Genomic DNA, 22,416 nt, shown 5'->3' with positions numbered 1-22,416 from the left:
CTACGTCCTTGGGCTTTAGGGATTATCCAGTGAGAATGAGGGCTTCTCCATTCTACTCAGAGATAGGGATTTCCCTCCACGCTCCAGACTGCCAGCAGCCAGTGGAGTGGACAGACAGGTGGAGACAGCTCTCTCTCAGCTCCCCCGTGACACTGCACAATGTGGAGGGGAGAGGGGGAGAGCAGGAATCACACTGGTATAGCTCCCCTACTACGCTCCAGTGGGTACAACACAATAACCTGGATGGCACCCCATGGACAAGACTCTTTTACTCTCGCAGTTGAGGGGGAGATGTGCAGTGGTGCTGTTGTGGACCTAAGGGGGTGCATTAACCTCAGCTGCACAGTAGATAAACCTACACAAAACACAGCACCATGGACGGAAACCACACTTACACAATTATCTGTGTGGGCTATCATTAGTATTAAACGAAGAGGAACTGCCAACTACCCATCTCTCTCTCCCCTCACTTGACATTTTAGTCATTTAGCAGACACTCATATCCAGAGTGACTTACAGGTGCAAGCTACTTTTGTCTGTTATAGATTATGGGGATATTATCTACACGCATGCTATGGCATCAGCACTTAAATCGCTGGATGCTACTTATCATTGAGCACTTATTATTACAGGTACTAGCTATAGAACTCACCCCTGTGTTTTATATCAAAATGTGGGTTGGACTTCACTGTCCGTGAGACGAGAACATGCTCTCGTGTTTGTCTATAAAGCACTTCTGAATAAACTACCTTCTGATTTATCATCACTCATCAGCATTAGAATTATAATTCCTAAAACCAGGTCTCAAGCATGAATTACACTTGAGGCCCATGAGATTTCAAAAGAGTTGGGTTTGGCTGCCTTTTCCTGTTACGCTCCTTGCTTATGGAATAGCCTGCAGACTAAACTTAAACTTGAGACTCTTGTCCCCCTGTTGCCCATTTTAAACATTTATTGGAGCATTTTTATTTTTGTATTGCTTGTAACTGTTTTTGCTCCAATAAATGTTTCTTGTGCTGTTAGGGAAATAACCTGAAATAACCTGTGTGTAAATGTAACAATCTGCTGCTGTATTTGTGTTATCTGTGATCGTTTTGTTTGTCTTGTGTAGTTTCTGAAACTGTATGTGTTAACATGTATAAGCAGGGCCCAGCTATAAAAGAGACCTTGGTCTCAGTCTGTGTTCATTGTTGAAATACAAAATTAATAACAACGTAAGCACCACATAAAATTTAGGAACACCAGAAAGATTAGATTATTTTCTGGCAAAACTGTGTTACTAAAGTTGAGTAAAAGGAGGATAAACTGCACTGATTCCAGCTCGGAAGAATGACCTACGACAAAGTTGTGGCAAAATGACTTAAGGACAACAAAGTCATGGTAGTGGATTGGCCATCACAAAACCCTGACCTCAATCCTATAGACAATTTGTGGGCAGAACTGAAAAACCGTGTGCGAGCAAGGAGGCCTACAAACCTGTCTCAGTTACACCAGCTCTGTCAGGAGGAATGGGCCAAAACTTATTGTGGGAAGCTTGTGGAAGGCTACCCAAAACGTTTGACCCAAGTTAAACAATTCAAAGGCAATGCTACCAAATACTAATTGAGTGTATGTAAACTTCTGACCCACTGGGGATGTGATGAAAGAAATAAACGCTTAAATAAACCATTCTTTCTACTATTATTTTGACATTTCACATTATTAAAATAAAGTGGTGATCCTAGCTGACATAAGACAGGGAATTTCTTACGAAGATTTAATGTCAAGGAATTGTGAAAAACTGAGTTTAAATGTATTTGGCTGAGGTGTATGTAAACTCCCGACTTCAACTGTATGTTGAAAACGTTACTGGGATATGCAATGGATCATTAAGAATCATTCAATATTCCCTCATTTTGATGTTCAGTGAAATAATCCCATGAGAAGAGTCAACCCATTTAATTAAAATTAAATCCGTAACTAAATCGTTTTTTTGTTTTATATTGGAAGGATTTCAATTATGTCTACTTATGACAAGGTAAAAAGGTTTGTTTCCATATGATATGGTAAATATATCCAATGCAAAAAACATCTTACATTTCAATGATAGTAATATAATTTGCATATATTTAGGTTAATTCCCATATATTCCCGTTAATTCCCACGGAAGGTTTCCACCTCTGAATATTCCCCAAACTACTGCTACTGAATTCTGGTAGTTGCCTCTTCCACCAAGCATTGCCTCATTGCTTTCTTTCTGCGATTCCTTGGAACTTTCCTCCGTATGGTTACGGTAAGGGTTCGGGTTAGGTAAGTGTTACGGTTAGGGTTTAGCGCAGGGACGTCCAAAACATAGCTACGAAGTGCTACTTTGTAACCTGCAAAGTTTTTTTTTGTGGCTCTGAAAACATTTGAATGACAGAGGTTGAGGATTTCCCTTTGCATAGAGCAAATGTAACACCAGATTTCGCTGGCTTCACTAAAGGGCTGTAACGTTAACATTACCACAGTTGAACGTTCTTAGCACGGCACTTACTTCACATTCGGGCATAACAGTATGACCAGCGCACATTTTTGGCAAGCTGCTATCTACTCAGCACTCGCCGTAGAAGCAGTAAGACTAAGTTAGTTCACTCTCCCCTCTTACTGGGGTAGTTGCGTTGGCACGGTGGTAGTGTCCAGTCTCAGTGTAGCACATCAAGGCAAGATGGGTATATAGCCATGAAAAGAGCACCCTCTTTAGGTCAAATAAAGAAATACATGAAAAAGTAATTCTATGAAGGAAGGCTTTTTAGCAAAGCTTTTTCTCAGCATTTTATTTCCGTAATTTTCAATGGATTAAACGCCGATACAAATACATTGGTAAAAGGATAATATCGGTCAACTGATAAATCGGTCGGGCTCTAGTTATAAACTCTGAACACTTGACAGCAAAATGGATGCAGAGGATGTGAAAAATGAACTTGATATGGGAGAATGCTCAGGAGGGAAAGGGGAAGAAAGATGTGTGGAAGAAATTGGACTTGGTTGTGGAAACTACTGGAGATCAAGAAAAAGAGGGAAGGTAAGGATCAAGCGCTACGTGCATATTGGTGTTTATAGAAGGCTGCTATAATAAGCCTACTAATTATAATGATGATCAAAATAATAATAAGGAGATGGAGAAAGAGGGTAATCAGAGCGAGCGCTGCATGCGCATTAATGTGTGACAGGTGCTGTTAAGATTACAATATTCTAATTTTTTAGACCATTTGGAACAGTGCAAACACTAAATAAATGATAAGTAATACCAGAGTGTGTGTTCTAAATGGGGGGAAAAGTGTAAAGCCTATATTACAGCGTAGCAAAGATTAAAACAGCCGCATTTGTGAAATTGCTTTATCCGACATGTGGATGCGTAAGGCTTGGAGCTCACGGAATCAGTAGGCCATTAAACAAACCCTCAGGCAACAGAACCAGGATGTGTCTCATTTCTGTAGACATATATGGATGATTTATAAAGTCAGGCACATTTAACAGTCGGGTTATTGATTATAACCCTAATTAAGTTGGGGTTTACTCTTCTCACTTTTCTTAGACAATTAATGCAAGGCAAAATAGCAACATGGTCTAGGAAAAGGCGCCAATTCAAAAGCGCACTGATTTTATTTTATTTCACCTGTATTTAACCAGGTAGGCAAGTTGAGAACAAGTTCTCATTTACAATTGCGACCGGATGTATCCAACGCGGGAGAAATTGCATTTGGGACCCGTTTCAGAAAGCTGGGCATATGACTAAACATTACGACTTCACAGGAGGCATTTCAATATAAAAATATATTATTTTTTATCTAAATGCAATTTGTTTGCAGAAATGCCTTTTTGAACATTTAGGTGCCGTAATAAAGAACTAGTATGAGGTCTGTAAATATAAAATGTGAAATCACAATGCTGTTTAGAAATGATTGGTTGAGATAATGAGAGGGCTGGCACATTCACGAGAAAGAGAGTCCATTCTGTCACTCAAGGCCTCTCTGTCAAATGGCACATCCATTGGATTTACTCATATTTTCATCATGGACTACATGAAAATTATAGCTACAGCTTTCAATACCAGTGTTGCCTTGAATACACTTGCTGCTATCCAACACAGCAGTCTGGACTGGTTGAAGCCGAGTGGGGAGGATTATTTTGAAAGTGTTTTAGTCTTCCGTGAATCATCATAATTCATACACAGGTAAGAGTCAAGACATAAAATGCAAAGACAGCTATGTTGTCGTCTCGTCTGTAACAAAAAGTTTTCCTTGCAAGCTATTGTTAGCCATTTGTACAATGGGTGGTTCTAATCCTGAATGCTGATTGGTTAAAACCACATTCCAGACGGTGTCTATTCCACAAGTTACCACTGGCTAAATCTATGACGTTAAAATGCCTATTTACTCTGTTCCATTTGACTGTGCAATCCACGGTCTCATCAGCCCAGCCAGGCAATTTTAAAACTTAATCGCAACTATAAAAAGCATCTAGACAGCTCATTTCTTTTAGACTAACATTGTTTTCAACAGCATAGATTTGAATAAACCTTGCTGTCTGTCTCTCCGACATTTGCAATATTGTTTCAATATTCAAATTTGATTTGCAGCTGTCCCATAGTATTGAACGTGTTGTTAGCTCCTCTGAAAAACAGTGTCCTGACAAGAGAGCACATTTTCTACGCCAGGCGAAATCGTGCCTCATTAGCTCATTGTTATGGATGTATCCAAATAAACTTCACTAGAAAAACAGCTTAAACAAATGCAAATGCAGCTACTGTTGTTATTCTGGCTGCACTGTTTGACGTCACCAAGTTAGCTGTAGTTGGCTTACTAGCAAGCAAGGGATAATGTTGCCAGCCAGTATGGCAATGGAACATTTAGAACGACACACAGAACAAAAAGACTGAACGACTAGCTGAACATCTGGATCGATGGGCGGCTACGGGAACGTAGGAAGGAGAGGTCTGATTCCACCTCGCCTCCGAGGCATCCCGGACATCTCCGACGTCTCCCAATTCGCCTCTTCCCGAGCTGATGCAACTAGGCAAAGCTAGGTTGTTTCCAGCCGAACGTTTACGCAGGTTTAACCTGTTGATCCTACCCCCTACTTTTTTGAACATTCTGTTAAAAATCGCGCAACATTTCAGCGCCCTGCTACTCATGCCAGGAATATAGTATATGCATATGATTAGTATGTGTGGATAGAAAACACTCAGACGTTTCTAAAACTGGTTAACGACAACAGCCACCATCGAAGCAGCGTTACCCATGCAGAGCAAGGGAAACAACCACTCCAAAGCTCAGAGCGAGTGAAGTTTGAAACACTATTAGCACGAGCTAACTAGCTAGCCATTTCACTTCGGTTACACCAGCCTCATCTCGGGAGTTGATGAGCTTAAAGTCATAAACAGCGCAATGCTTGACGCACAACGAAGAGCTGCTGGCAAAATGCATGAATGTGCTGTTTGAATGAATGTTTACGCGCCTGCTTCTGCCTACCACCGCCAGTCAGATACTTTAATGCTCAGTCAGATTATATGCAACGCAGGACACGCTAAATAATATCTAGTAATATCATCAACCATGTGTAGTTAACTAGTGATTATGATTGATTGTTTTTTTTACAAGATAAGTTTAATGCTAGCTCCCCCGAGCTGACAAGGTGAAAATCTGTCATTCTACCCCTGAACGAGACAGTTTTTTTTTGTACCATTATTTAACTAGGCAAGTCAGTTAAGAAAAATTCTTATATTCAATGATGGCCTAGGAACAGTGGGTTAACTGCCTGTTCAGGGGCAGAACGACCGATTTGTACCTTGTCAGCTCAGGGATTTGAACTTGCATCCTTCCAGTTACTAGTCCAACGCTCTAACCACTAGGTTGAAAATAAGAATGTGTTCTTAACTGACTTGCCTAGTTAAATAAAGGTGAAAAAATAAATGGAAAAATAAAAATAAATAAAAAATTGGCACCCAAAAATACTGTTTTTTTATAAGATACGTTTAATGCTAGCTAGCACCTTACCTTGGCTCCTTGCTGCTCTCGCATAAAAGGTAGTCAGCCTGCCACGCAGTCTCCTCGTGGAGTGCAATGTAATCGGCCATGATCGGTGTCCAAAAATGACGATTGCTATGAAAACTTGAAATCGGCCCTAATTAAATCAGCCAATCCGATTAAATCGGTCGACAACTCTACATCCCTGCCCAGCCTGGCAAGAATGGCCAAAAGGGTGTTTAGCATCCCCAGTGGCTCTGCAAGTATGGAGAGGATATTCTCCGCTGCTGGCCGGCTCTCCAGGTACCATCGCATGAGCCTGAAGCCACAGACTGGCCAAACTCTAAAAATGAATTCAAACACACTAATAAGTCATTTTTTGTTTAATTTATATTTCATTCGAAGTCACAGCCTATATGCACAATTTATAGACTATAATGATTTAATACAACGAAATGTTGTTTAAATGCTGAGCACTACCAGCCTATTGTGTCGCACTCGCAAATGCTTCACAATGTATTTCTTTGTAGGCTTATCGCCTAGGAATAATTTAAATAATTGCCTAAATAATTCATTTTCTACCCTTCTTAGGCTCCCTCTGACTCCTGACATATTTAGTGTTTATATGCTCTTTTACATGATATGTAGACTATTTGAAATGATGTTCGCTTCATACATTCATTCACCTTTTCATGTTTATTCAAGTATTTTCATTCAAATCCATATGGTTTGGTTTCAAAGTTTATTTTAAAGCGGTTTTTAGTAGAGCAGTAGGAAAGGACATGGATGGAGCACTGGAACAGTGTGCAAGCATTTCCAACAACTCAACTCTGATCACATGCGGCACCGTGGGTTACCACAATGTGTACCCAGGCTTACAGTGATATAGCTCAGCCAGTAGTCCTAACCCGGTTGATAGTAAGTTACAAGAGGTACACCTTCAAGGTTTACTTGGATAAATGTAATTGCTAACAATAGCAAAGCTGTTATTGTGAAGCAGAACAATGGGCTGGGAGTAGAACATTCGGAATGCGAGTTGGTGCTATGGTAAGGTGCCATGTTGAATAGAACTAGGAGCTGCTGGGTGAAACATGCCCTAAAATAAGGCCTTTTTTTCGTGATTACTTCAAAGCTACCGCAAGCAGCTGGGCCATATTGTAGTATTATGAAACCGGGGCTCCATGGCAGACGCAATTAACACATTTTAATCCGAAAAAAATATGTGTCCAGCCTACCTGTGCCCTGCAACTCAGCATAATTGAATCTACCCATTGGGATGCTTGAGGGTGCGGGGGTGCATGAATGCCCATATGCAGAAACCGAATTGCGGCCCATTCCCACACTATTGTGTCATACCGCTAGCTATCTAAGCGGTAGTTGTAAAGTTTAGCTATTCAACTCACTTGATTAGTTTGCAAAGATGGATAATAGACTAATAGCTAGCTAAAGTTAGCTGCGATCATTTAGCTAGCTAGCATTCTTTGCTAAGACAGGCACCCTGTTCATAACCAAAAATAACGATATCAATCTCACAGGGATATAAATTGGGCATTTTTCTCAATTGTAGTTAACATTTACATTACATTTAAGTCATTTAGCAGACGCTCTTATCCAGAGCGACTTACAAATTGGTGCATTCACCTTATGACATCCAGTAGAACAGAGCGTCTGCCAAATGACTTAAATGTAAATGTAAATGTAAATCTTAAAGGGGGGTGAGAAGGATTACTTATCCTATCCTAGGTATTCCTTAAAGAGGTGGGGTTTCAGGTGTCTCCGGAAGGTGGTGATTGACTCCGCTGTCCTGGCGTCGTGAGGGAGTTTGTTCCACCATTGGGGGGCCAGAGCAGCGAACAGTTTTGACTGGGCTGAGCGGGAACTGTACTTCCTCAGTGGTAGGGAGGCGAGCAGGCCAGAGGTGGATGAACGCAGTGCCCTTGTTTGGGTGTAGGGCCTGATCAGAGCCTGGAGGTACTGAGGTGCCGTTCCCCTCACAGCTCCGTAGGCAAGCACCATGGTCTTGTAGCGGATGCGAGCTTCAACTGGAAGCCAGTGGAGAGAGCGGAGGAGCGGGGTGACGTGAGAGAACTTGGGAAGGTTGAACACCAGGCGGGCGGCGGCGTTCTGGATGAGTTGTAGGGGTTTAATGGCACAGGCAGGGAGCCCAGCCAACAGCGAGTTGCAGTAATCCAGACGGGAGATGACAAGTGCCTGGATTAGGACCTGCGCCGCTTCCTGTGTGAGGCAGGGTCGTACTCTGCGGATGTTGTAGAGCATGAACCTACAGGAACGGGCCACCGCCTTGATGTTAGTTGAGAACGACAGGGTGTTGTCCAGGATCACGCCAAGGTTCTTAGCGCTCTGGGAGGAGGACACAATGGAGTTGTCAACCGTGATGGCGAGATCATGGAACGGGCAGTCCTTCCCCGGGAGGAAGAGCAGCTCCGTCTTGCCGAGGTTCAGCTTGAGGTGGTGATCCGTCATCCACACTGATATGTCTGCCAGACATGCAGAGATGCGATTCACCACCTGGTCATCAGAAGGGGGAAAGAAGAAGATTAATTGTGTGTCGTCTGCATAGCAATGATAGGAGAGACCATGTGAGGTTATGACAGAGCCAAGTGACTTGGTGTATAGCGAGAATAGGAGAGGGCCTAGAACAGAGCCCTGGGGGACACCAGTGGTGAGAGCGCGTGGTGAGGAGACAGATTCTCGCCACGCCACCTGGTAGGAGCGACCTGTCAGGTAGGACGCAATCCAAGCGTGGGCCGCGCCGGAGATGCCCAACTCGGAGAGGGTGGAGAGGAGGATCTGATGGTTCACAGTATCGAAGGCAGCCGATAGGTCTAGAAGGATGAGAGCAGAGGAGAGAGAGTTAGCTTTAGCAGTGCGGAGCGCCTCCATGATACAGAGAAGAGCAGTCTCAGTTGAATGACTAGTCTTGAAACCTGACTGATTTGGATCAAGAAGGTCATTCAGAGAGAGATAGCGGGAGAGCTGGCCAAGGACGGCACGTTCAAGAGTTTTGGAGAGAAAAGAAAGAAGGGATACTGGTCTGTAGTTGTTGACATCGGAGGGATCGAGTGTAGGTTTTTTCAGAAGGGGTGCAACTCTCGCTCTCTTGGAGACGGAAGGGACGTAGCCAGCGGTCAGGGATTAGTTGATGAGCGAGGTGAGGTAAGGGAGAAGGTCTCCGGAAATGGTCTGGAGAAGAGAGGAGGGGATAGGGTCAAGCGGGCAGGTTGTTGGGCGGCCGGCCGTCACAAGATGCGAGATTTCATCTGGAGAGAGAGGGGAGAAAGAGGTCAGAGCACAGGGTAGGGCAGTGTGAGCAGAACCAGCGGTGCCGTTTGACTTTTGATCGGATGTCGTCGACCTTCTTTTCAAAATGGTTGACGAAGTCATCTGCAGAGAGGGAGGAGGGGGGGGGGAGGGGGAGGAGGATTCAGGAGGGAGGAGAAGTTAACTAACCCATGCACACTCACCCTCCACTCGGGAGCGAAGATTAGACATCGTTTTCTGCACGGACGACATCTTTCCACACAGAGCTCGATCTCTGCTTTGCTCCCGCCGGTTAACTGGCTATTTTCACGGTCTATGAATTCAGGGCCAGTCTACATTCAACGGAGTAACCTCTCTCATGCAGACGATAAACGTATACTTAAATGCTGGCACATTTATCTAGTACTAACATTAATTTTCTTTTGACAAACCATGTACTCGAGATTTCGTTGGTCGCCCCAGCATCTCTTTACAGACAGGGTTTGATGAATAAAGACCCGGACAACCGGTTATCTTTCACATTAACTGAGACTGGAAAGAAGATGCCGCTTCACAATATGGACTGTACCATCTCAAATGCAGAGGGTAAACCGATTGCCAAATAAAATGTTTATGCCTGGCTCACATCAAATCAACAAAGAGACCATTCAAATGCCTTAGCAAAATTATTTTTAAATCTTCAGATTACTAACTAATTGAGACTATATGACATGATATAAAAATACAGAAATAATTTGTAAGGTGTATCACCCAACATAACGGATGCATTCGCGATTGCCTACTGCAGTTAGTCATGAAGTGGGGTAGCAAGCAGAGAAATATCATGGATAAATTGTGACTGACTGACTGATCGACAAATAATAATAATAATGAGGAGTTATTTATGATGAAAGGTTATTTGTAGATTAGTCAGTCGGCAGTCACATGCACTGTCGGTCACTCGGCTATAATGTCGAACGACTCAATGACACTGGTTCACTAATTCTGTGTGTCTGTGTCTAAAGCAGTCACTACTGCAATTTCTTCTGTGACATTAATTATTTTCGGATGCTAAAGACTTAAACAATCAAAGTGTTGTTTTCCTGTAGGCTGTTTGCAAAATGAAAGGCCAACTGTATTTACATATGTGCATTTACCTTTGTGGTCTCAGAAATCATGAGTACAGAAGTTTATTTAAAATAATATGGTTAAACATTCATGAATAAGGCATACAAAAATGACGGCTACCTATACAATCCCCAAACAGTTTAAATTCAGCTTTATCAACACAACACTTTAAAACGGTGTGTCATTCAGATTCAGATTAACTTTATTAAACCATCAGGGTGAAATTCATTTGGTCATGTGCTTAAAAAGACAGTACCTAAAACATGAAAACAGAGAAACAACATTGTCTGAGACAAACAATACACTGTGAACCATTAGCCTAATTGATGCCATTCCAACTGCCTGTATAGATCTCCCTCATTAATTGCACATAATGCTGTAGCCTACTACAATATGGCATTGTTGTGAATATGGCTACAAGGCTTTCTGCGACAGAGAGGAAGTTTGTAAAAAATCAAACCAAAAGAAAACCTGTCAATGTGTGTTTTATTCTGGTCTTTTTCCACTCAGAGTTTTCAGCATGACCAGCCACACTTAAAGGGGCAATCAGCAGTTGCTCCATCCATTTTTGGAATTGTAAATGAATGCTATGGTATGTACCAAATGATTCTTGAAGAATAGAACTTGTGCCCAAAATATTAGCTTGTTTTACCTCAATGTTTGTAAACAAAGTAAATGTAAACAAACATTGTATAGCCTAAAACTACAATGTTGATATCATTGATGGTCAGTCCTTGCTTCCATAGTTCTGTCTTTGAATTTGAGTGGTAACATTTCTCCAGTCTCATCCCCCTGCTTTTTACAGGAGCAGACCTTGTGGCTGCAAGGAGGCAAGGTAAGTTGCTAGCTAGCATTAAACTTATCTTAGAAAAAACAATCAATCTTCACATAATCACTAGTTAACTACACATGGTTGATGATATTACTAGGTTCACTAGCTTGTCCTGCGTTGCATATAATCAATGTGGTGCCTGTTAATTTCTCATCAAATCACAGCCTAATTCAACTTCGCCAAACGGGTGATGATTTAAGAAAAGAGAATTCGCAAAAAAAAAGCATAATCGTTGCACAAATTTAACAAACCATCAACATCAATGCCTTTCTTAAAAATCAATACACAGAAGTATATTTTTTTAAACCTGCATATTTAGTTCAAATAAATTCATGTTTTCAGGCAATTTTAACTAGGACGGAACTTTTGTCACTTCTCTTGCGTTTAGTGCAAGCAGGGTCAGTTTGCCAGCAGCTCTTAGCAATGCTTGAATCACAGCGCTGTTTATGACTTCAAGTCTATCAACTCCAGAAATTAGGCTGGCAATACTAAAGTGCCTATAAGAACATCCAATAGTCAAAGGTATATGAAATACAAATGCTATAGAGAGAAATAGCTGACACGAAATAATTCCTATAATAACTACAGCCTAAAACTTCTTAACTGGGAATATTGAAGACTCATGTTAAAAGGAACCACCAGCTTTCATGTGTTCTCATGTTCAGAGCAAGGAACTTAAAGCCTTTTAGTTTTTTTACATGGCACATATTGCACTTTTGCTTTCTTCTCCAACACTTTGTTTTTGCATTATTTAAACCAAATTGAACATGTTTCAATAGTTCATTAGTTATTTTTCCTACTGTGTTATTGACTTGTTAACTGTTTACTCCATGTGTAACTCTGTGTTGTCTGTTCATACTGCTACGCTTTATCTTGGCCAGGTCGCAGTTGCAAATGAGAACTTGTTCTCAACTAGCCTACCTGGTTAAATAAAGGTGAAAAAAATAAATGTAAAAAAGCATTTCTCTGAACAATAATCACATAATAAGATGCCTACTTATGGATACTAAGCAGTCCAATTTTGATATATTGCATGATCATTGGCAAAAGAGCTGATCTAGTAGACCAAAATACCAATTACTGGTAAAGATCAGAATTGGGCTGGCTGTGTAAACTAAGCATAATTCCCTTAAGCATTAATACTGAAATCAATTTTGGTTTTTAAATCCGTTTTGGAATACTGACTGTCCAAACAGCAAGTTACAAGTGATCACATTGGATTTTTGCGTGTTCAGACAGCAGTCATTTGCTGGCCTGGCTACGCTAGTTGTCACAGTAACGACAGGTGTGTGCACAGTGGTGTAGGCTGTTTGGTGGTGGTGCTCGTGCTTCCTGTCATGCAGAAGTTATGTCGCGTGCATGCTAAGGTGACAACAATGCCTGCCATGAACGTTTTCCAGTTGCTTTGAATGTTCAAAATCATAGCGTAAGAACACTTTTAAAGCCTCAAACAATATGATCGAACTTTGAAAAATAGTCATTTATGGCAAACCACAGTAGTCAACTAGCTAGCTAGGTAGCGGTTTCGAATTTGTAACACATTCATGAATTTGTTTGTAAACAATTAACAAGCTAGTTTTTAATTTTTATTTATTTAAATTAACATTTATTTAACTAGGCAAGTCAGTTGAGAACAAATTCTAATTTACAATGACGGCCTACCAAAAGGCAAAAGGCCTCTTGAGGGCACGGGGCTGGGATTAGTTAGCTACCACATGCTCTTATCAAACTAGCAGGCAACAATATATGCAACAGTCTAAAAAATACTTGAGCAAATAAATAAGATTTGACCATTCAGACACAAGTCGCATGGCCAGGAATCAGATTTGCGTCTGATTTCAAACCACCTAGGAAGGTGGTTTGAAATGTGTATTGAAATTAGAGATCAACCAATTATGATTTTTCAACGCCAATACAGATTATTGGAGGAGCAAAAAAAAAGCAGATACCGATTAATCGGTGGATTTATATATATATTACACTTGTAATAATGACAATTACAACAATATTGAACGAACAATGAACACTTTAATTTGAACTTAATATAATACATCAATAAAATCAATTTAGTCTAAGTTTCTGATTTTTGCAATGTTACGTAGATGGAAAAAAGCTGTCCTTGAAATGATCTTGATATGTTCTTCAAAAGAGAGATCAGGGTCCAGAGAAACCCCGAGGTCCTTCACAGTTTTATTTGAGACGACTGTACAACCATTAAGATTAATTGTCAGATTCAACAGAAGATATTTTTGTTTCTTGGGACCTAGAACAAGCATCTCTGTTTTGTCCGAGTTTAAAAGTAGAAAGTTTGCAGCCATCCACTTCCTTATGTCTGAAACACATGCTTCTAGCAAGGGCAATTTTGGGGCTTCACCATGTTTCATTGAAATGTACAGCTGTGTGTCATCCGCATAGCAGTGAAAGTTAACATTATGTTTTCGAATAACATCCCCAAGAGGTAAAATATATAGTGAAAACAATAGTGGTCCTAAAACGGAACCTTGAGGAACACCGAAATTTACAGTTGATTCGTCAGAGGACCAACCATTCACAGAGACAAACTGATATCTTTCCGACAGATAAGATCTAAACCAGGCCAGAACTTGTCCGTGTAGACCAATTTGGGTTTCCAATCTCTCCAAAAGAATGTGGTGATCGATGGTATCAAAAGCAGCACTAAGGTCTAGGAGCACGAGGACAGATGCAGAGCCTCGGTCCGATGCCATTAAAATGTCATTTACCACCTTCACAAGTGCCGTCTCAGTGCTATGATGGGGTCTAAAACCAGACTGAAGCATTTCGTATACATTGTTTGTCTTCAGGAAGGCAGTAAGTTGCTGCGCAACAGCCTTTTCTAAAATTTTTGAGAGGAATGGAAGATTGGATATAGGCCGATAGTTTTTTATATATTCTGGGTCAAGGTTTGGCTTTTTCAAGAGAGGCGTTATTACTGCCACTTTTAGTGAGTTTGGTACACATCCGGTGGATAGAGAGCCATTTATTAAGTTCAACATAGGAGGGCTAAGCACAGGAAGCAGCTTTTTCAGTAGTTTAGTTGGAATAGGGTCCAGTATGCAGCTTGAAGGATTAGAGGCCATGATTATTTTCATCATTGTGTCAAGAGATATAGTACTAAAACACTTGAGCGTCTCTCTTGATCCTAGGTCCTGGGGAGAGTTGTGCAGACTCAGGACAACTGAGCTTTGAAGGAATACTCAGATTTAAAGAGGAGTCCGTAATTTGCTTTCTAATAATCATAATATTTTCCTCAAAGAAGTTCATGAATTTATCACTGCTAAAGTGAAAGTCATCCTCTCTTGGGGAATGCTGCTTTTTAGTTAGCTTTGCGACAGTATCAAAAAGGAATTTTGGATTGTTCTTATTTTCCTCAATTAAGTTAGAAAAGTAGGATGATCGAGCAGCAGTAAGGGCTCTTCGGTACTGCACGGTACTATCTTTCCAAGCTAGTCGGAAGACTTCCAGTTTGGTGTGGCGCCATTTCCGTTACAATTTTCTGGAAGCTTGCTTCAGAGCTCGGGTATTTTCTGTGTACCAGGGAGCTAGTTTCTTATGAGAAATTATTTTAGTTTTTAGGGGTGCAACTGCATCTAGGGTATTGCGCAAGGTTAAATTGAGTTCCTCAGTTCGGTGGTTAACTGATTTTTGTCCTCTGGCGTCCTTGGGTAGTGTTAGAGGAAATTATAGTTTAGATGATTAATTATGTATACATTATTGATTAGAACCATTTATTCTAATACTATTATGTTATGGTATGAAAAGTAAAAGTTATTGGTTAAGCTGTTACTGAAAATGTAAGCAGAATGAATTAATTGTCTGGGCCTCTTGGGAAGTTAACGGAGGAGCGAGGCTATGGCTTGTCAGACAGATAAGAAATGTCTGGGAGAGTTTCCAGACCTAACACTAACAATAGGCTCTTGTGAGAATCGGAGAGAGGGGGGATAAACTGATGATGTCATGTTCAGTTTATAACCTGTGGAAAAATGTGTATGCTTCAGTACTCTCTGGAATTAAACGCTCTTACCTGGCTTTTAAGACTGGTCTCGATCTACTTCATGCATAATTAATGAACTTACACATCATTAATGAATTAGAAACGAGTGCGAAATTGGTTTTGGCAATTAAAACATAAATGAATTTAGAATTCCTCTATCAGGTAGACAGAGGGAATCTGGAAGGACATCAAGGAATCTTTTTGTTGTCTGTGAATTTATAGCACGACTTTTGATGTTCCTTGGTTGGGGTCTGAGCAGACTATTTGTTGCAATTGCAAACGTAATAAAATAGTGGTCCGATAGTCCAGGATTATGAGGAAAAACATTAAGATCCACAACATTTATTCCATGGGACAAAACTAGGTCCAGCGTATGACTGTGACAGTGAGTGGGTCCAGAGACATGTTGGACAAAACCCACTGAGTCGATGATGGCTCCGAAAGCCTTTTGGAGTGGGTCTGTGGACTTTTCCATGTGAATATTAAAGTCACCAAAGATTAGAATATTATCTACTATGACTACAAGGTCCGATAGGAATTCAGGGAACTCAGTGAGGAACGCTGTATATGGCCCAGGAGGCCTGTAAACAGTAGCTATAAAAAGTGATTGAGTAGGCTGCATAGATTTCATGACTAGAAGCTCAAAAGACGAAAACGTCATTTTTTTTTTTTGTAAATTGAAATTTGCTATCGTAAATGTTAGCAACACCTCCGCCTTTGCGGGATGCACGGGGGATATGGTCACTAGTGTAGCCAGGAGGTGAGGCCTCATTTAACACAGTACATTCATCAGGTTTAAGCCATGTTTCAGTCAGGCCAATCACATCAAGATTATGATCAGTGATTAGTTCATTGACTATAATTGCCTTTGAAGTAAGGGATCTAACATTAAGTAGCCCTATATTGAGATGTGAGGTATCATGATCTCTTTCAATAATGACAGGAATGGAGGTGGTCTTTATCCTAGTGAGATTGCTAAGGCGAACACCGCCATGTTTAGTTTTGCCCAACCTAGGTCGAGGCACAGACACGGTCTCAATGGTGATAGCTGAGCTGACTACACTGACTGCTAGTGGCAGACTCCACTATGCTGGCAGGCTGGCTAACAGCCTGCTGCCTGGCCTGCACCCTATTTCATTGTGGAGCTAGAGGAGTTAGAGCCCTGTCTATGTTGGTAGGTAAGATGAGAGCACCCCTCCAGCTAGGATGGAGTCCGTCACTCCTCAGCAGGTCAGGCTTGGTCCTGTTTGTGGGTGAGTCCCAGAAAGAGGGCCAATTATCTACAAATTCTATCTTTTGGGAGGGGCAGAAAACAGTTTTCAACCAGCGATTGAGTTGTGAGACTCATCACTCCCCCTAACTGGGAGGGGGCCAGAGACAATTACTCGATGCCGACACATCTTTCTAGCTGATTTACACGCAGAAGCTATGTGATCTCTGACTGTTTCATCCTAACATCGTTGGTGCCGACGTGGATAACAATATCTCTATACTCTCTACACTCGCCCGTTTTAGCTTTAGCTCTTCAGATTAGCCTTAGCGTCGGTAGCCCTGCCCCCTGGTAAACAGTGTATGATCGCTGGATGATTCGTTTTAAGTCTAATACTGCAGGTAATGGAGTCGCCAATGACTAGAGTTTTCAATTTGTCAGAGCTAATGGTGGGAAGCTTCGGCGTCTCAGACCCCGTAACGAGAGGAGTAGAGACCAGAGAAGACTCGGCCTCTGACTCCGACTCGCTGCTTAATGGGGAAAACCGGTTGAAAGTTTCTGTCGGCTGAATGTGCGACACCGGTTGAGTGTTCCTACAGCATTTCTTTCCAGAAACCGCGTGAAAGTTGTCCGGCTGCGTGGACTGTGCCAGGGGATTTATACTACTCTCTGTACTTACTGGTGGCACAGACGCTGTTTCATCCTTTCCTACACTGAAATTACCCTTGCCTAACAATTGCGTCTGAAGCTGGGCTTGTAGCACAGCTATCCTCGCCGTAAGGCAAGTACAGCGACTGCAATTAGAAGGCATCATGTTAATGTTACTACTTAGCTTCGGCTGTTGGAGGTCCTGACGAATCGTGTCCAGATAAAGCGTCCGGAGTGAAAAAGTTGAGAAAAAATAAATATAATAAATATATATATATATATAAACGGTAATTAAAAAGTAAAAACCGCAAAGTTGTCAGGTAGCAAAATAGGTTGGCAACAAAACGCACAGCAACTCGAAAACAAGTCTGCAAGTTGTAACCGGAAATGACGTCAACACGCTCAGTACTTAATGCAGCAGTTGACAGTGAGAGGACCTATCTTTTTTTCTGAGTTTAGCTATGAACATTAATAGTGCTCTTGTTCTACTGTCATGCAAAGGCAGAATGTGTCACGCCCTGAGAGCCTTTTTATTCTCTATTTTGGTTAGGTCGGGGTGTGACTAGGGTGGGTGATCTAGTGCATGTATTTCTATGTTAGCCTGGTATGGTTCCGAATTAGAGGCAGCTGTTTATCATTGTCTCTGATTGGGGATCATATTTAGGCAGCCATTTCCCCACATGTTTCTGTGTAGTTGCCTGTGGGCACTGCTTGAGCTTCACATTTCGTTTGCTGTTTATTGTTTTTTTGTGAGTTTCCTTTATTAAACATGTGGAACCCAAATCACGCTGCACGTTGGTCTGAGTTTATTTCCAGTTTGTATGACAAACGTGACAGAAGATACCACCACCACAGGACCAAGTAGCGTGCCGGGGAGGAGAAGGTATCCTGGGCTTGGGAGGAAATTATGGCTGGAGACGAAAGCCTTCCGTGGAGGCAGACACAGGGAGAGAAGGGAGGACTGTGGCCGCGACTGGGTTCGGCCACAGTGTATGCCCAAAAGACAGGGGGGGGTGGGTGCACAGGGTGGTCGGCGGAGCCGAGGAATGAGCCAGAGACCGCCAGGGAGTGGAAGGAGGAACTCGACGAAAGTTTCCGGAGAGAGGTGGAGGGCTGCAGAACGGGTGTGCTGAGGAGCGTGACACCTCAGCTGCACCAGTTTCACGCATCTGGACTCCAGTGCGCCTCCCCAATCCAGTACGTCCTGTGTCTCCTCCAAGCACTCACCCTGAAGTGTCACCGTTCCGGTATAATTTGTGGCAGTTCTACGCACCAGGTCTCCAGAGCGCCTCTACAGCCCAGTAAGTCCTGTGCTAGCTCCCCGCACTCAGCGTGCAGAGTTTGTCATCGTTCCGGCACCATCTGTGCCAGTTATATGCACCAGGTCTCCAGTGCGCCTCCACAGCCCAGTACGTCCTGTGCTAGCTCTCCGCACTCTCCCTGAAGTGCGTGTCCCCAGTCCGGTACGTCATGTGCCTCCTCCTCACACTCTCCCTGAAGTGCGTGTCCCCAGTCCGGGTACGTCCTGTGCCTGCTCCTCACACTCTCCCTCAAGTGCACCTTCCCAGTCAGGTACATCCTCGCCCTGAAGTGCGTGTCACCAGTCCAGTGCCACCTGTGCCGGCCCCACGCATCAGGCCTCCAGTGCGCCTCCCCATCAGGCGACGGTCCCCAGTCCAGAGCTTCCGGCCACGTTTCACAGTCTGGAACCCCCTGAGACGGTCCACAGTCCGGAACCTCCTAAGACGGCCCACGGTCCGGAACCTCCTGAGACAGTCCACGGTCCGGAACCTCCTGAGACGGTCCATGGTCCGGAACCTCCTAAGACGGTCCACAGTACAAAACCTCCTGAGACGGTCCACGGTCTGGAACCTCCTGCGACGGTCCAGGGTCCAGAACCTCCAGCTCCAGGGCAGGAGCCTTCCTCTACACCAATACCCAGTCCGGCACGGCGTCCAGTCCAGCTCCATGGCAGGAGCCTTCCTCTGCGCCGGTTCCCTGTCCAGGCACGGCGGTCAACTCAGCTCCATGGCCGGAACCTTCTTAGGTGCCGGTGCCCAGTCAAGGTGTGGCATACAAGCCAGCTGGGGCCCTCCTCTGCGCCGATGCCCAGTCTGGGCACGGCGTTCTACCGGCTCCATGGCCAAACCCGTGGTCTGGGCAGGGGCAAAGTCCTGCACCAGAGTCGCAACCGATACTGGCGAATCCATGAGCGGAGTGGGTACTTCGCCCCACACCGGAGCCACCACCGACGCTAGACGCCCTCCCGGACCCTCCCTTATAGAGTCAGGTCTAGTGCATTTATTTCTATGTTGGCCTGGTATGGTTCCCAATCAGAAGCAGCTGTTTATAGTTGTCTCTGATTAGGGATCATATTTAGGCAGCCATTTCCCCACTGGTTTTTATGGGATCTTGTTTCTGTGTAGTTGCCTGTGAACACTGCTTGAGCGTCACGTTTCGTTTGCTGTTTATTGTTTTTTGTGAGTTTCCTTTATTAAACTTGTGGAACCCAAATCACGCTGCACGTTGGTCTGAGTATATTTCCAGTTTGTATGACGAACGTGACAGAAGATACCACCACCACAGGACCAAGCAGCGTGCCGGGGAGGAGAAGGTATCCTGGGCTTGGGAGGAGAAGACATCCTGGACTTGGGAGGAAATTATATTTCCAGTTTGTACGACGATCGTGACAGATTGAAATTGCGACCTCCGTGTACTACAGCACAAACAGACTTCACTCCCTGTTAGGGAGATACATACAGTTGAAGTCGGAAGTTTACATGAACCTTATCCAAATACATTTAAACATCATAATTCCTGACATTCAATCCAAGTAATAATTCCCTGTCAGTTAGGATCACCACTTTATTTTAAGAATGTGAAATGTCAGAATAATAGTAGAGAGAATGATTTATTTCAGCTTCTATTTATTTCATCACATTCTCAGTGGGTCAGAAGTTTACATATATTCAATTAGTATTTGGTAGCGTTGCCTTTCAATTGTTTAACTTGGGTCAAACGTTTCGGGTGGCCTTCCACAAGCTTCTCACAATAAGTTGAGTGAATTTTTGCCCATTCCTCCTGACGGAGCTGGTGTAACTGAGTCTGGTTTGTAGGCCTCCTTGCTCGTACACACTTTTTTAGTTCTGCTCACAAACTTTCTATAGGATTGAGGTCAGGTCAGACTTTGTTGTCCTTAAGCCATTTTGGCACAACTTTGGAAGTATGCTTGGGGTTATTGTACATTTGGAAGACCCATTTGCGGCCAAGCTTTAACTTCCTGACATCCTATGGCGTTCTGCATTAGCATTGAACAGCCCCCGTGATATGCAGCTGTTCAGGGAAGCTAGAAACCATTATACACAGGCAGTTAGAAAAGCCAAGGATAGCTTTTTCAAGCAGAAATTTGCTTCCTGCAACACTAACTCAAAAAAGTTCTGGGACACTGTAAAGTCCATGGAGAATAAAAACACCTCCTCCCAGCTGCCCACTGCACTGAAGATAGGAAACACTGTCACCACTGATAAATCCACCATAATTGAGAATTTCAATAAGCATTTTTCTGCGGCTGGCCATGCTTTCCACCTGGCTACTCCTACCCCGGTCAACAGCACTGCACCCCCAACAGCAACTCGCCCAAGCCTTCCCCATTTCTCCTTCTCCCAAATCCGTTCAGCTGATGTTCTGAAAGAGCTGCAAAATCTGGACCCCTACAAATCAGCCGGGCAAGACAATCTGGACCCTTTCGTTCTATAATTATCTGCCGAAATTGTTGCCACCCCTATTACTAGCCTGTTCAACCTCTCTTTCGTGTCGTCTGAGATTCCCAAAGATTGGAAAGCAGCTGCGGTCATCCCCCTCTTCAAAGGGGGGGACACTCTTGACCCAAACTGCTACAGACCTATATCTATCCTACCATGCCTTTCTAAGGTCTTCGAAAGCCAAGTCAACAAACAGATTACCGACCATTTCGAATCTCACCATACCTTCTCTGCTATGCAATCTGGTTTCAGTGCTGGTCATGGGTGCACCTCAGCCACGCTCAAGGTCCTAAACGATATCTTAACCGCCATCGATAAGAAACATTACTGTGCAGCCGTATTCATTGATCCGGCCAAGGCTTTCGACTCTGTCAATCACCACATCCTCATCGGCAGACTCGACAGCCTTGGTTTCTCAAATGATTGCCTCGCCTGGTTCACCAACTACTTCTCTGATAGAGTTCAGTGTGTCAAATCGGAGGGTCTGCTGTCCGGACCTCTGGCAGTCTCTATGAGGGTGCCACAGGGTTCAATTCTTGGACCGACTCTCTTCTCTGTATACATCAATGAGGTCGCTCTTGCTGCTGGTGAGTCTCTGATACACCTCTACGCAGACGACACCATTCTGTATACTTCCGGCCCTTCTTTGGACACTGTGTTAACAACCCTCCAGGAAAGCTTCAATGCCATACAACTCTCCTTCCGTGGCCTCCAATTTCTCTTACATACAAGTAAAACTAAATGCATGCTCTTCAACCGATCGCTACCTGCACCTACCCGCCTGTCCAACATCACTACTCTGGACGGCTCTGACTTAGAATATGTGGACAACTACAAATACTTAGGTGTCTGGTTAGACTGTAAACTCTCCTTCCAGACCCATAACAAACATTTCCAATTCAAAGTTAAATCTAGAATTGGCTTCCTATTTCACAACAAAGCATCCTTCACTCATGCTGCCAAACATACCCTTGTAAAACTGACCATCCTACCAATCCTCGACTTTGGCGATGTCATTTACAAAATAGCCTCCAATACCCTACTCAACAAATTGGATGCAGTCTATCACAGTGCAAGCCGTTTTGTCACCAAAGCCCCATATACTACCCACCATTGCGACCTGTACGCTCTCGTTGGCTGGCCCTCGCTTCATACTCGTCGCCAAACCCACTGGCTCCATGTCATCTACAAGACCCTGCTAGGTAAAGTCCCCCTTATCTCAGCTCGCTGGTCACCATAGCATCTCCCACCTGTAGCACACGCTCCAGCAGGTATATCTCTAGTCACCCCCAAAACCAATTCTTTCTTTGGCCGCCTCTCCTTCCAGTTCTCTGCTGCCAATGACTGGAACGAACTACAAAAATCTCTGAAACTGGAAACACTTATCTCCCTCACTAGCTTTAAGCACCAACTGTCAGAGCAGCTCACAGATTACTGCACCTGTACATAGCCCACCTATAATTTAGCCCAAACAACTACCTCTTTCCCAACTGTATTTAATTAATTAATTAATTTAGCTCCTTTGCACCCCATTATTTTTATTTCTACTTTGCACATTCTTCCATTGCAAAACTACC

At 43.2% G+C, this 22,416-nt stretch overlaps 1 protein-coding gene and 1 long non-coding RNA gene across 5 annotated transcripts in view; one reads left to right on the top strand and one right to left on the bottom strand.

The window, feature by feature from the left end:
- Positions 1-22,416, bottom strand: part of LOC127929949 (uncharacterized) — a 41,151-nt gene that overhangs the window by 18,268 nt on the left and 467 nt on the right. The gene's annotated exons all lie outside the window — the stretch shown is intronic.
- The window catches only part of LOC118384216 (glutaredoxin domain-containing cysteine-rich protein 1-like), a 32,646-nt gene continuing 12,531 nt past the window's right edge, over positions 2,302-22,416 (top strand). Inside the window, exons 1-3 of one of the 4 annotated variants that reach the window (XM_035770537.1) lie at positions 2,302-3,043; positions 10,887-10,968; positions 11,159-11,211. In XM_035770537.1, the coding sequence (XP_035626430.1) occupies positions 2,915-3,043; positions 10,887-10,968; positions 11,159-11,211 (264 nt within the window). In that variant the 5' untranslated portion in view covers positions 2,302-2,914. Of the gene's footprint in view, positions 3,044-3,972; positions 4,196-10,886; positions 10,969-11,158; positions 11,212-22,416 lie in introns of those variants that run through there. The other 3 variants (XM_035770540.2, XM_035770539.1, XM_035770538.2) reach the window with 3 other exon arrangements.

This window comes from Oncorhynchus keta, chromosome 5, assembly GCF_023373465.1.
Source record: "Oncorhynchus keta strain PuntledgeMale-10-30-2019 chromosome 5, Oket_V2, whole genome shotgun sequence".
Classification (NCBI taxonomy): domain Eukaryota; kingdom Metazoa; phylum Chordata; class Actinopteri; order Salmoniformes; family Salmonidae; genus Oncorhynchus; species Oncorhynchus keta.
This window is presented reverse-complemented; position numbering and strand designations above follow the sequence as displayed.